The sequence below is a fragment of the Hemibagrus wyckioides genome, linkage group LG04 (genome assembly GCF_019097595.1).
Source record: "Hemibagrus wyckioides isolate EC202008001 linkage group LG04, SWU_Hwy_1.0, whole genome shotgun sequence".
NCBI classification, from domain to species: Eukaryota; Metazoa; Chordata; class Actinopteri; order Siluriformes; family Bagridae; genus Hemibagrus; species Hemibagrus wyckioides.
The window spans coordinates 25,988,267-26,003,698 of NC_080713.1; the positions used below are offsets into that span (position 1 = coordinate 25,988,267).

Below are 15,432 nucleotides of genomic sequence, written 5' to 3' on the forward strand. Positions count from 1 at the left end.
TTGCAATTTAGGAAACAAACTGCTTCACTGTACATTATAGATCAAAATATTTGCGTTCACACTTATGAATTCTTTAAATCGTGAATTTCCCTTGGGATGAATAATCTATCCATCCATCCATCCATCCATCCATCCATCCATCTACAAATAGTCCCAAGTAGGTCTAAATTATTTAGACAGCAAAGACGTGACTGCGAGGTAACATCAACTAATGCACCAAAAAAATGAATAAATAAATAAATAAACCACACACATATTACAATTATTTTTGGACACTTTATTTTGTTCAATCTTCTTTGACCTCTGTTCTGTATCATTGAGCTGCTCTCACATGAGAATTTCCCCATTGTGGGATCAATAAAGTCTTATCTTCTCTTATTATTGACACAGTCTAATATGAGTCAATCAGGTCACTTCAGGTAAGTTAATTACAAAGTTTTTTAATAGAAATAAAACAAAATTCTAAGTAGTGAATCACACAACCACACAAAATATGCCCATAACGGTTGATCCAGTGTGGATACTGTAAGGATTTCTACCCTGGATACTGTAGAGTCGTACCTACGGGCTGCTTTGTTCTGATTGATCAAATTCTTGTCACATGACTTGTTTCAAAACAAGCTATAGAAAACATTAAGCCATAGAAATAAATCAGTGTGTGTCAGCTAACATTTGGTTCACAGAACGTTGTAGGAATGTTCGTTTTTGGTTTCTGAAACGTTCTAAAAACGTTCCTGTTTAGTCTTTCAAGAAACTGTTCAAATCAGGAAAATCACAGACAAATTAACCCGTAAATACTGCAAGCTATTTTCTCTGGCACTTTATTGACCCACGACTGGCAGGAAAGAGAGAACCAAAGCCACGATGATCAGAACCAACACCACATCGAGGATCAGTTTTTTAACGGGTGAAGTGACTCGCTTTTTCCCGTGCCCTCTGCTCCTGAACCACTCCACCACTTCTCCCAGGTCGTACTCCTTGGGGCTGTAACCGAGCTCTGTTCTGGCTTTCTCTATACTGAAATAGTGTGTGACTCCAGTCTTGTAAACTTCAGCACGTGTCAGAAGAGGTTGGAAGTTGTAGACGTGGCTGACCACGCTGTGAACCATCTCTGTCAGGAACGCGAAAATGTAAATGAGAGAAACCGGAAGCCGCAGTTTGGGGAAAGAGTAGCCCAGACCTTCCACTAACGGCCGGAAGAACTCAAAGTTGTTGATGGGCCGGCCGTCTGAGATGAAATAAGCCTGACCGGCAGCACGGTGCTGTCGTCTATCCGTTAACGCTTCTGCAGCCAACTCGTGCGCAGAGACTAGGTTTTCAACATGGACAAACTCCACCAAACTCTCAGGATCCCCATATACAAACCGAAAGAAGCCCTTCTCGATGTATCCCACAATCCTTGGAAGATGTCTTTCCTCTCCCGGACCGTAAATCCCAGCTGGACGGAGAGCGCAAGTTCGCAAGACGCCACCTTCACCCGCTAGAGGCGATCCATTAGCTTTTAGCACCCGTGTTTCTGCTACCGACTTGGTCCTGGAGTAGTGGTCCGGATGGAGGTGTAAAGGCAAATAAGGAAGAGTTTCGTCACCCTTCTTTATGACCTGACCTCCGAAGACCACGTTGAAGGTGCTGGTATACACCAATCGAGGAACCCGGAGATCCACACACGCCTGAATGATGTTTTCCGTCCCCTGAACATTTACCTCTTCGATCAGCTTCCTGTTGAGTTGCTCTCTCCCGGACATGCCGTACGATGCGATGTGGAAAACGCAGTCTGCATCACGCAACGCATTTACCACCTGTGAGAGATCCCGAATGTCACCCTGGATGAACTCCACACCCTTGGGCAATGCTTCACTAGGAGGCCTGACATCAAACAGGACGACTCGGCAGGATTTCTTGCTGAGAGCGCAGGCAAGACTGTGTGGAAATAAAATAGTTCAATTCATAATTAAATGCATCATTATTTAATAAGTCTGTAATATACTTTTCACATTATTATTATCAACATTATTAATAATAAATGAGCACCGTTGGTGTGCAATAACTAACAATTAATATTAATGACTAATCACAGGTGTGAAAATTACATTTGCGGCAATGAAAAATAAAACTTGAAGAAAACAATACATCTTGAACAATTTTCATATTATTTATTTTTCTTAGTTTAAACTTCTTTTATTGACATGCTGGTCATTCATAATTACACTCTGGTTAAAATTACCCACAATACCATTTGAATGGCTGATAATGATAATTACTGCCTAAAGAGTGATGCAGTGGAGCTTTACGTAGAGATCCTCTTTACATCTTTACACTCAAACAGATCAGCTTCCAAACATCAACGTGCTTGTGATCCTGTAGATCCCTAAGCAACTCAGAGCAGCTACATTGCATTCTGGGAATCCAATACAGTGGGTTTCTATGAATTTTAGTATGAATTAATTGCTGGGTTTTTGTATTAGGAGCTGGGTTTTTGTATTAGGAGCTGACCTACAGCGCTGACCATTATCTCTTGTATTAGATTCCTCCTATTTAACACCATTCTAAAGACGATCAGCATGGAGACAAACACCAAGATCTCACATGAATAACAAAAATACAGCACTAACCAACAAATTAGCGCCCAAATGACTATAAATAAAATTAAGTATGGACCTAAAAATATTAACTTTTCCTTTGAAGGTGCAAGAGTCGATATTATTCCAAGTGACATGAAAAAATATCTAGAAATGATAACAAATAAAAGTTTACGCCATTGTCTAGGAACATTCTGGAAACCTTCCTTCTGGAGTCCCTTTGAACTTGGATTTGCTTCTTGTCAGTCATTTTATAGACACGCCCCCAAAACTCCTCTACCACAGCCTCATAAATCATAAGAAGGAAAAGTTTATAGAGTTGTAATTGACTCTAAAAGTAACTCTAGTGGAACCGTAAAGAGTTCTGGGGGCGGGGCTTCGTGTACAAGCGTGGAAATGAAATGGGGGCGGAGTCAATTAGTTAAACAGAAACTTTTTCGACTCCACCCATTTACCGGGTAAAGACCTGTTTTCTCCCCCGCACACATCAACTAATTTACCTTGAAAGTAAATGGTTAAGAGTCTCCATCTAGCGCTACATGTGGGTACTGCATGGACTTAACTTTAAATCATTTTACGTCTAAAAAATGTACCTTTATCTCAAACATATCTATGTGATTTATTAATTAGAGCTTGATTATTACATACCGGAAGCCAAAATATCCTCCGCCTCCAGTGATGACGTATTTGTCGACATGCATCTTAATCACACAAAGATGAGAGCTAAAAAAAGAAAATGAAAATCATGTTGTTTACATTGTGCACTAGATGCATCGATAAAACATCTTAGAAGCGTGTCACTACACAGCGGTTTATCACGTGTCATTCACGTGCAGCGATGGAAACATGCACAAAAAGTCATCAGTTCAGTTCGGTTCGGTTTCGGTGTAAAATACGTCATCCTTTCGTGTGCAAATAGAACCCCTAAAGAAAATAAACATTAAAAAACATTGATCAGATAAAATATGTTTACTCCAAATGACCTGTTCCTGTGAATACTTCTGCGTCCAAGTTACAGGACTGCACGGGAGAGTCGGAAGTGCGTGCGTCATTCTGATTGGCCGGGGTCTTGTCACGTGACCCGATTCGTAATCGCAGCGGAGTTTACAGCGCTGAGGAGGTTAAAGGCAGTGTTGCCAGATTGAGCGGCTTAACATCCAATTGGGTTCCTGTTGGTCACGTCTCACCGGGAAAAATGCATTGGGCGGGTTGATAAACTTTAGGATGGTTTTTGATGCAACTGGCAGGTTTTTATTCCTTTCATTCCATTGTCTGTACGGCTTATCCGATCTATCCTCGGGTCACGGGGAGCCTGATGCATCTCAGGCGTCATTGGGCATCAAGGCAGAATACACCCTGGATGGAGTGGCAACCCATCGCAGGACACACACACACACACACACACACACACTACGGGCAATTAAGAGACTCCAATCAGCCTAGAAGCATGTCTTTGGACTGTGGGAGGAAACCGGAGCACCCGGAGGAAACCCACCAAGCACGGGGAGAACATGCAAACTCCACACACACAGTGACCAGGAGCGAGACTCGAACCCAGGACTATAAACATGATATTTTAGTCATTTTCTATCCAAACGAACTTTACAATAAAGTGTAATATGTAATGCTGACGTTTTAATAATATGGTTCAGTTTAGCCAGTAAGGTTCAATAGAGTCCGGTCCAGTCAGACTTCAGTCTTGATTAGCGGGTTGTTGTACTCGTTAAGCCAATACCACAAACTGTTGTTATGTTATTAGTTATCACAGTATGTATTTTGGGCTGGGATTTTTATTTTTGGAATGGGAAGGTTTTAATTTAAGCTGTAGTTGGGGTGGAAAGCTTCAGTCCAATCTGGCAACCATGGTTAAAGGTAAAGGAGTCCTATCGATTCAAAATGGCAGTGTAATGGAAACCCTTCTCAAAAAGTTCTGAAAACAACCTAGAGAACATGTTCATGATGTTCCTACAACTATTAGAAAATGTTAACCTCTTGGGAACCTTGCAGTAACTCAGGATTGTTTGGAGAATGTTCCCATAACTTAAAAAAAAAATGTTAACCTCTTGGGAACCTTGCATCCTTGGGATCGTTTTAAAAAAGCCTTCCAGTAACCTGTTAAAGATTCAGACCTCTTTAGTAACACACGCTGATTCAGAGGACATTCTTCTAATGTTTTACATAATGCGTACCTTGCGTGTCTTTCAGTAACTCACATGTGGTTCAGAGAATGTTCTCCTAAGTTCCCTTTCCTTCCTGAGAACCTCCTGAGAAGCGTGCAGTTACCTTGGTTCGCTATTAATACAAAATTCCCCTAAAGATCCGGTTACCTTTACGTAATTTCAGCATCTCAAGGACACTGAACTCAGATATGCGCTCTTTTATCCAGCTCTCGTGACTGAAACACCAGCATACTGATGACGTCTGGTTCTCATGTAGAGTTCTCCCTTGCCTCTGTCGTCTTAGATCCTATCATTTTTTACATTCATTTTTCACAAGAACAAGTTCCAAATGTTTCTCTATGGATATTTTTCCATGAAACAGAAAGAAGAATAAAAAATAAGTAAAAAAAATCAGAGTAGAAATGAATGTCTTTAAAAAGCAATTATTGAGTGAACGTTAGGTGGAATAGTTTTTACACACAAAGAAAGAGCTTTACATTAACAAAAACAAAACAACTAACAAATCTGTAAGGACACAAGCACTAGGCATCAGATGATGAGTTATACAAAGTTTAAACTTCATATGGAAAGTATTTCTAATTACCTTGAGATTCACTTCTGGTGAAATGATTCAGTGAGTCATTTCAACTCAATTCATCAACTCAAATCAATCAACTATTGAACTAATTCAAGTGTTCACACTAGTCCTAACTCTAAGAGGATTTCTAAACAAAAAACATCATTCGTTTCAATCCTGGTTTTTAATCAGTTCTGTAAAACGGTAACAGTTTTTCTGAATGAATGACGAGTCTAGGGTTCATGACACACAAAACGTAAACAACGAGTAAATTCACGGCATCAATACAAACGGTTAAAAATAATGAAACAATAATAAAAAAAAAAGGTATAAACAGAATATAAAGGAATATAAATTAGTGAGAATTGTCCTGCTGCTTAGTAACAATGACAACAAATATAGATGGGTGATACAAGAAAAGTTCAAACTGCCATGCTCATGTGAAACAAAATATTTTACTGACCACAGAAATGCATTAAAATGAAACAGATTTTACTTTGATAATAGGTCACTTCTTTAACACAGATTGTGTTGCACATTACAGACTGGAACTCATCACTACTTAGTTAGGATAGTTATTTTGTCAGGTTTTGTTGCTACCAAATATTTTGTTATTTTGTCATATACAAATACTACAACTACTACTAATAATAATACTAACAATATCAACAATGACAATAATAATAATAACAACAATAATTATATCAATAATAATAACAATAATAATTATATAAATAATAATATTGTATATTTAAATTTATTTATTTGTTGCTACCAAATATTTTGTTATTTTGTTATATACAAATACTACAACAACTACTACTACTACTACTACTAATAATAATAATATCAACAACAACAATAATAATAATAATAATTATTATTATTATATCAATAATAATACCAATAATAGTTATATCAATAATAATTATTGTATATTTAAATATAGTTATTTATTTATTTATTTTTACTATTTAAACATGATTGGAACACTAGGAAAGCCGGGTCTAACTAAAACATGTTTGAGATACGGAGGGAAACGAGCTCCTAGATCATAGTGACACAAGGTACGCACTTTAAACTGACAGTTATTGATAAACCATTACGGTTTTCTAATAATCAAAAATGACTATACATCCTGGATATGATTTCATATAACCGGATTAAAATGCCAATTATGTTTAAGATGAAATATCAGGCACTGTATTCAACCCGTCAAAAGTTTCTTATCACCACAAACCAAACAAAATAATACAATGAAGAAAAAAATGAAAATCTAAATCTGGGTCTGATTTGAGGATTTGAGTGGTGTATTAAAGGCATATACACTAAATCCCACAGAGAAAAGACTCCTTTAGAGAGCTAGTATTAACTGTAAAGCATATATACGCCGAGCCTAAAGTGCCTAATTAGAGATAATAAACATTCAGGACCTTTCCGATTAGATTAGATCTAGATTCTTCCAATCTAACGTCTGAATTTAGTAAGCGTGTAATAATAAATATTTCTTGATTCACGTATACACATTCCTTGGTTAGATTTTTGAAAAAATATATTTTGAAGTACAAAAAAAATGATTAAACACAAAATGTTCAGTAATTTTCCGGTTGTCAGTGTAGCTTATGCTTCGGTATAGAGCCGATAAATCTTTGCATCCTTTCCTTAAAACTCTAAGTCAAAATGTTATTATACAAATTCTTCCTCGTGTATGGGATCAATTTTTGTACTGAAAGTTAGTCTACATGCATTCACACATTCTTATCAAACACTCACACACACACTGAGCTCCAGGCAAACTGGTTCATTCATTCATTCATTCTTAGAAGATGAAATAAATCAGAAATCTTTTGCACTTAAAATGCTTCTGTTATGTTTCTTCTTCCCCTCTCAGGGCTGTGGAAATCATTCCAGATGAACTGCTAGAACTCATTGTGAGTCCAGGGTGTGAATCTTTGAAAACAAAAAGGTTTACATGATCCACTTTTGTGTAATAGAGTTCCTGCTCCCTCCCTTTACCTTTAGTTGATCACTTTCCTATAACAGTATGTCCTCTTATACCACAGCAATTTCATTTCGTTATCAACACTTGCCTTTATAATTCATGAAAGAAAGACATGTACTTTTTCATCCTTTAACAGTTCCATTTAATCTTGTGAAATGTCTGCAAAACACGTTAGTTCCTGTTTTCAGTGATGTTCCAGCAGCTATAAACAGTCAATCCCACCCTCTTCTCTCTCTCTCTCTTACGGTTAATGAGACAACGTTACAGCTTTACCTCTGACTCTCATGAAACTCTGACACTAGAGACTCCTTCCATAAAATGTTAACTTCACCATTTACACAATTATTATAGACGTAATAATATACCGGCATAAGCACGTTAACATAAACCTGTAATTTGCTGCTCTATAGCTGTTATACAGAAAGTTAATGGACACCATCTGACCAATCAGAATCCAGAAGTCAACAGTGCTCTGCTGTAATAAATACAGAAGAAAAAAAAAAAAATCAGATTTCCTTCAACGCAGTATGAGAAAAATTTTTCCAACGGAATTTTTATGAATATAACAACACTTTTCCGTAATGAATTCCCGCCCACTTTCCTCATCGTGTTTATCCATGAGACAGGAGAGCTTCATCACGGTTCTACGGAGCTTCCGCTTGTCCGTAAAATCAAAGTAGTTGAGTGGGAACTTTATGTATTCTTCAGAATGCTTGCTCATATGTGAATGGAGTTGCTTTATTAAAAACAGTATACAGGTTATAATCTAAGGCTGGGATGATATGAAAAACGTATAGGTAAAAAAAACTGATTTGATTTGACCTTTAGTGTGTGGAGTGTCTTGACTGGACGTGTGGAGTCCTGAATGTGAAATACTGTGCGAGAGTCACAAGTCCTGGAGTCCCTCGCTTTCTCTTCCTTTTTGCTGCATCGTTAATGAAGTATAAAGGATTGTACATTAAATATTATACACACGCTATAACATTCCATACAGATCTGTCCGATTCTTCAGCTCGGGTTAATGACGGAGCACCATGTCATGAGTGGAGTGTATTTGGCACGCTATAATCATTGTCCTCTTACACGTATAAATAGAATGTCGAAAAATGAACGGATGCTCGTTTTCTGGATCTCCAGATCAGTCGAGTGATGTACAAAGTGCATTGGACTGTTTCTTCAGAGCATCACGTTGCTGCCCTTTCGCTTTCCTCCTGCGTCCACAGCACTGCGTCCACGCAGTAAGCAGCGTCTGCTGATATAGCGCCTGCCAGCGAAGGACTGGACGTGGGTGACGTCTCTGTGGCGTCCGTCCTATCTGTAGCTCCTGTGTGTCGACTGTCTCTGCGCCACTCGCGCACACGAGACGCAGCACGCCTTCTTATAGTAATCGTACACACACAGGCGGGCCTGGACCACCACGTTGCAGTTGAAATATTTGTCTCGACACTTTTCATCTGGAGAAGTAATTGTAAGTAAATCATCCATAGGGAATATTGTTTTAGAATATAATGTAATGTACATTAAATAATCAAAATCTATTAAATATATCAAATGACTTTCATTATTAGTGTAATTCTATTCTTAGTATATTTTTGTATAGTGGAGAATACAGGTGTGTATATTTGTATAGTGGAGAGTACAGGTGTGTATATTTGTATAGTGGAGAGTACAGGTGTGTATATTTTTGTATAGTGGAGAGTACAGGTGTGTATATTTGTATAGTGGAGAGTACAGGTGTGTATATTTGTATAGTGGAGAGTACAGGTGTGTATATTTGTATAGTGGAGAGTACAGGTGTGTATATTTGTATAGTGGAGAGTACAGGTGTGTATATTTGTATAGTGGAGAGTACAGGTGTGTATATTTGTATAGTGGAGAGTACAGGTGTGTATATTTGTATAGTGGAGAGTACAGGTGTGTATATTTTTGTATAGTGGAGAGTACAGGTGTGTATATTTGTATAGTGGAGAGTACAGGTGTGTATATTTGTATAGTGGAGAGTACAGGTGTGTATATTTGTATAGTGGAGAGTACAGGTGTGTATATTTGTATAGTGGAGAGTACAGGTGTGTATATTTGTATAGTGGAGAGTACAGGTGTGTATATTTGTATAGTGGAGAGTACAGGTGTGTATATTTGTATAGTGGAGAGTACAGGTGTGTATATTTGTATAGTGGAGAGTACAGGTGTGTATATTTGTATAGTGGAGAGTACAGGTGTGTATATTTGTATAGTGGAGAGTACAGGTGTGTATATTTGTATAGTGGAGAGTACAGGTGTGTATATTTTTGTATAGTGGAGAGTACAGGTGTGTATATTTGTATAGTGGAGAGTACAGGTGTGTATATTTGTATAGTGGAGAGTACAGGTGTGTATATTTGTATAGTGGAGAGTACAGGTGTGTATATTTGTATAGTGGAGAGTACAGGTGTGTATATTTGTATAGTGGAGAGTACAGGTGTGTATATTTGTATAGTGGAGAGTACAGGTGTGTATATTTGTATAGTGGAGAGTACAGGTGTGTATATTTGTATAGTGGAGAGTACAGATGTGTATATTTGTATAGTGGAGAGTACAGGTGTGTATATTTGTATAGTAATGTAGTACAGTATGGCAGAGTTTAGTTCTATCAGCTCACCGATCTGTGGAACACAGGGTTCGGGGTTGCACTCCTCTTTGTCCTCCGGTTTCAGCTGTTCTTCACATCCCTCGCTCGGCATCATATCATCAGAGAGACAGCGCACTTCTCGAACACGAAATCCCCCCTCACATGTCTTTGAACACTACACACACACACACAAAGTAGGTTTTTGGAAAAATCAAGTAAATTATTAATTTTTGCAGTGTGTGTGTGTGTGTGTGTGTGTTCGTCTCCCTCCACATTACTCACTGCACTCCAGTCAGTATAGTACCACTTGGCTCCACAGGCCTTCACAGTGCAGCTCTGTTGGCTGAGAGGTTTATCCAGAGAAGAGCATTCATAGAGCGGCATCACCACATAGCTCTCATCAGCCTTCATCATACACACCACTGTCCTCTGCTGACTTCCTGTTCCACACACCGCTGAGCACTGACAACCCAAACACACCGCCCAATAACACAACACACACAATCACTCTTCACTTCATTTCAATCTACTGTAGGGAGGGGTGAGCTTTCTCTGATATCTTTATAGAGATATTTTTATTTAGATTTTATATTGAATGTCTAATGAATATGTGATGGGTAAATAAATGGTTTTATAGTTAAATAAGACAGTTATGTTATAAATATGTTACAGTTATCAGAAATCAGTTATTAAATAAATCTGCTTTTTAGATTTATTAGTATTTATATTTTTGATAATTATTTTTATTAGATATTTTAATTCATAGTTTATTTATACTTAACTTATCGCACTTGATGTTAAAGGTGGTGGTGCTGCTGCTCGTGTGTGTGTGTGTGTGTGTGTGTAAACTAACCTGACCCCAGGGCCCAGCGAACCACTCGGTGCGGCTTTCACATGGCCCGTTGTTGCACGGCTGAGCCAGAGGGGGGCGCTCTGTACCACAGCCCTCCAGTGGCACACTGCTCACCAGGTTAGAGAGACACACAACACCACGGCTTCGCACGCCAAAGCCACACTCTGCCGAACACTGAAACACACACACAAAAACGTCTTACTATCTGCAAGGATCTTCCATTGACATCATCATTAATGCCACATATTCCTGCTCTGCCACTTAAATCCCATCCCATCCTTAACCTCAGTAACAGAAGGAAACCTTCAGGACCTTAAATAAAAGCTGCATGTCGTATAATTTTTAAAAAAGGTGATGTCTCCCAACATACGTTCCCACAAGATCGACTGGAAACTCAGTTTTCCCATCGTTCCTATCATTGAGGACATTTGAACCAAAGCATCATTCCCAAACACAGTAGTATTACTGCAACATCATCATTATCAGGGGTATGATGTGACGTTATGGTTTTTACCTGCTCACCCCAGTCTGTGTAGAACCAGCTCTTAGCACACGGCCCCATGTCACAGTTCTCGATGTCACGGGGACGAAGGTTCATGTTGCACTCTTCATCCTCTACAATATCTCCCACATTACTGACGCAGTGCACCTCACGCGTTCTCTGACCTACACCACAGGGCATGGAGCACTGACACCACACACACACACACACACGGATACAAGTGCAAGAATATATGATTAGTACCCTCTTCTCAACACACTGGCAGAGATTTCAGAGATTTTCATGAGAGCCTTGTGTTCTATTCTTACTTACACAGAAACCTTATGCAGTAAAGTATAAATATATCTAGTTTCCATTATAAACCAAGTGTACACACAGCATGAGGCTAAATTAACACAAAGACACAAAACATCAGATTCAGTAAGATGGATATAGGATCCTTTCCACATGGAAGAGGAAAATCGTCTTATCTATAATGCATTGTGTGCAGTAACATCGGTGGAATGCTGTGTAACTGAACATCTCCCACAATCCCCTGCCTCTCAGTGCCTCCTGATCGCAGCTGTCACTCACAGAACTCCACTCCGAGCGAATCTGCCACTCGCTGCAGATCTTCAGCTGACAGGTACTGCTGCTCTCGGGACGCTCCAGGTGCTCACAGCGCTTTGCGGGTACGGTGAGGGTGCGGTTGATGTAAAACTGTCTGCACAGGATCTGTCGGTGCTGCATGCCGAGGCCGCACGTCTTACTGCACTCCGACCACTCGCCAATATCCCAACTGCTCAAGAGAAACAATCAGCATGATCAGGGCCTTCATTACAGCTTAAAACACTTCTCAAGGCAAAGAAACATGTCTTTATATCTGTTAAAGCAAAACGTTAGCTTCCCGATTACCGCAATATAGGCTAAGCTAATGCATTTAAACCAAACCAAACTATAGTCAGTGCGTTAGCCTGCGTACCAAGCCTTGTATTTTCTCTGCCTGTTTGCCCTTAATGTATGACCATGTTGTGTTCTTTGTTTGGATTTGTTTGCTTGACAGACTGATTGTTACGGTTCCTACAGACTTGGCCTGTTTTCTCGACTCTGGTCTACCTAGCATTTTAGATTGTTTGCTCTCGGATTATTCTCATTAAACTTCTGCATATGGAATCTACCGAACTCACTGTTACATCTGTTTTAATGAGGCATCTGTACCTCAGACTTTTTCAAAGCACTGACACTGGAGACTCCTTCAATAAATGCTACTTAAACATCTCCATACTAAAACACCACCATATCTACAAGTGCACAGTTTTTAATCGGTTTATGTAAACTGTGTGCTGTATAATTCACGTTGTTCAATAATGTACTATTAGAATCCTGCAATTTTTCTCACAGTCAGAACTACTGACAGTCAACATCTACTGACCAATCAGAATCGAGAATTCAACAGTGCTGTGGTATAAACACAGATATCTCAGTAGTGGATTCTTGATTTTGGTCTCTGTTGTACAATTCAGTAAGAGAAGCCTTACAGGAATATCCTGTACTGTGTGTGTGTGTGTGTGTGTGTGTTTCTCACAATGCGGGACATGGCTGGACATTGCAGGGCTCCTCCTGTGGGCTGGGTTTAGTAGCGCTGTCACAGTGACTGTCAGACACACGCTCGTGAGTGACTCGATGCACACAGCCGAACACAGTGTGCCTGATTCCTACACACACACACACACACACACATCTATACTGGTAAAGCAATAAGAATAATAATAAGCATACTGTATAACTAGGCCTATGTCATATACTGTTATGTAAATCAATTATTATACAGCTGCAAAAAATATAATAAGGTATAAAAATGCATTACACTTTAAAAAAATAATTGCATATTAAGCTTTCTAGACTCTGGGAATCACAGGCTAAAGTGTTTGGTTCTGACCTCTGCCACAGGAGGCGCTGCAGTCAGTCGTGCCCGTGAGTTTCCAGTTGTGTTCTCTGTGCCTGCGAGGTGGTACCTGGTTGTCAGGTACGTGAGATGGGGTCCTGTGTCCACCTGTTCGTTCATGTCCGTCCTGAGTCGGCCTTCTGCCGTACTGATCGTATCCCGCTCCACCGGTCACTGTGTTACCTACAGAAAACAGGGTCCTGATGTACAAATGACCTACAGATTATTAAAAAAACGGCCTACCGGAAGGTTCTATGTTACATTCAGGGTTAATGTGAGATGTAGGCTTGGGTATGGGTTATATTAAAGATTAAAGATGTTAGTTTCATGTTAGCTGAAAGAAAAGAAAATCAAATTTCGGCAGGCTTCATACGTACGAGATGGGAAGTCGTAATTATGACATCAGTGTTTAAGTCAAATGAACCTTTTCTAAAAAATCCAGCAAGGTTTTTAACTCTACTGCTAGAAAATAAAGAAGTAAATTTCTGCATCATGCTGCTGTAAATTTTATCGTTACTTATTACATGGTAATTGTGCAATGCTCTCGTATTAACCACATAATAACTGAAATCAGCTTCTGAGAAGAATAAACGCTCAGTTTCAGCAAATGTACCATCAGCTACAGACGTCACAACCATTGACTTCACCATGTTTTCGTACTGACTCGCCTTCAACTCGGAAACTCAGAGCTCCAAGACAGTACAGATATTCCTACTCGTAATTACGACTTTGTGGTGGTGTTTGTGTGAAATTCAACTCGTAAATACGATCTTCTACAATTCTGACAGCACTTTACCCCCCCACTGAAACGTTAATTTAAGTCCCTGCACACCAGCTCCAGGGCAGCGTAAAGCGTTACCGCATACAGGAAGAGTGTTAGTTGTTGTTACTCAGTGTGATGGTCAGCTCACCCTGCTCAGTGTTAGTGGTCGTGCTGACGGAGTTCTCAGAAGGAAGGATGTACTCGTAGTGCACTCGAGGATTGGGCTGCTGGTAGATCATCTGAGCCGTAAAACCGAGAGGAGAGAGAGATGATCATTAAATAAGTAGCCAAGCAATGTAGAAGACTGTAATATGATAATGATGGTTTAGCTGGAATTACTGGTCAATCAATTTGGGCTGTATTTATACGTGGTACTAAAATCCAGTACACTTGGCAGTCATTCACAATCTACAAGGGAAAAAAAAGCATTACATATGTGTCTTCACTGCTTGGAGCTTAAAAGAAGAATCCTGTGCTTGAACTCTGGAGGGACTTTATTCTATCCTGTTCTGTATCCTCATCACAGCAGGGTTACTCTTTCTAGACGCCCCATTCAAAATATTAACATGATTCATCTTCAGCCTTCCAGAGTTTTTCATTATTGTATAAAACAAAGCCTTTAAACACTAGCAATCATGGATCAGTGGTTAAGATGCTGAGTTATTCTTCAGAAGGTCAAGGGTTCAAGCCTCAATATGGCAGATCTGCCACTGCTAGGCTCTTGATCAAGGCACTTAAACTATCATATCTTACCTCAGCTTCCTTCTTAAACTATCATATCTTACCTCAGCTTCCTTCTTAAACTATCATATCTTACCTCAGCTTCCTTCTTAAACTATCATATCTTACCTCAGCTTCCTGAGGTACGAGGCAAGAATGTTGCTATAATGTATATGTGACAAATAAAGGCCTCTTATTCATTTGGCTTATAACCAAATAGTGCTACATCTAACATTGAAGTCCAGTATATTGTTAATATTATCCTGTATGAATACTACTAGTTGTAATGATCACATTGACCCTCCCAGTTTTATCCGGGCTTGGGACTGGTACTGAGAATTAACTGTTTAGCACCATGCCCAGGAATCAAACCTGTGGCAATGAGAGCACGGCATCCTGCCGCTGGACCACCAGGAGGCCCCTGGCAGTTAATTGTCCACATAAATAAATAAAGTTTCATTATACTATTGTAAATCAAGGTCATTAAATCGTCTAGTGTACATTGCGCATATCAATCAACTCTGAATATACTATATGTTCCATAATGATCTGCCTTTATGTGAAATTCACTCACATAGACGTCCAGGATCTCATTGGTTGGCCCTTCTGCTAGAAAGGACTCTCCGGCAGTGCTGCTGATCTCATTGGGCCGTCTGTAAGTGAACATCGTCCCTCCTCCTTCGTACTTTCCAGGTCGGTCGATGGCCCAGTTTCCATTAATGATGGAACGTCCAGAGCGACTCCG

At 39.4% G+C, this 15,432-nt stretch overlaps 2 protein-coding genes across 3 annotated transcripts in view; both read right to left on the reverse strand.

Annotated features, from left to right (window-relative positions):
* Positions 1–257: 257 nt before the first annotated feature.
* On the reverse strand, positions 258–3,688 carry sdr42e1 (short chain dehydrogenase/reductase family 42E, member 1). The gene is made up of 3 exons (XM_058387506.1): positions 3,563–3,688; positions 3,228–3,302; positions 258–1,920 (listed from the first exon to the last, which is right to left on the reverse strand). The coding sequence occupies exons 2-3, from the start codon at positions 3,278–3,280 to the stop codon at positions 822–824; spliced, it is 1,152 nt and encodes a 383-aa protein (XP_058243489.1). The 5' UTR covers positions 3,281–3,302; positions 3,563–3,688; the 3' UTR covers positions 258–821.
* A 1,792-nt stretch (positions 3,689–5,480) lies between these two features.
* adamtsl7 (ADAMTS-like 7) overlaps positions 5,481–15,432 on the reverse strand; it is a 62,171-nt gene continuing 52,219 nt past the window's right edge. For both annotated transcript variants that reach the window (XM_058387501.1, XM_058387500.1), the window contains exons 9-18: positions 15,262–15,432; positions 14,116–14,206; positions 13,199–13,387; positions 12,845–12,974; positions 11,854–12,058; positions 11,293–11,466; positions 10,779–10,952; positions 10,208–10,387; positions 9,956–10,100; positions 5,481–8,771 (exon numbers count right to left, since the gene is read on the reverse strand). The exon at positions 15,262–15,432 is cut by the window's right edge and continues 5 nt beyond it. In XM_058387501.1, the coding sequence (XP_058243484.1) occupies positions 8,629–8,771; positions 9,956–10,100; positions 10,208–10,387; positions 10,779–10,952; positions 11,293–11,466; positions 11,854–12,058; positions 12,845–12,974; positions 13,199–13,387; positions 14,116–14,206; positions 15,262–15,432 (1,602 nt within the window). In that variant the 3' untranslated portion in view covers positions 5,481–8,628. The remainder of the gene's footprint in view (positions 8,772–9,955; positions 10,101–10,207; positions 10,388–10,778; positions 10,953–11,292; positions 11,467–11,853; positions 12,059–12,844; positions 12,975–13,198; positions 13,388–14,115; positions 14,207–15,261) is intronic.

Coding starts and splice junctions, on each gene's coding strand:
- sdr42e1 (XM_058387506.1), bottom strand. CDS start 3,280: ATGCATGTCGACAAATACGTCATCACTGGAGGCGGAGGATATTTTGGC. Junction 1,921..3,227: donor GGAGGATATTTTGGCTTCCG/GTATGTAATAAT, acceptor ATTTCCACACAG/TCTTGCCTGCGCTCTCAGCA.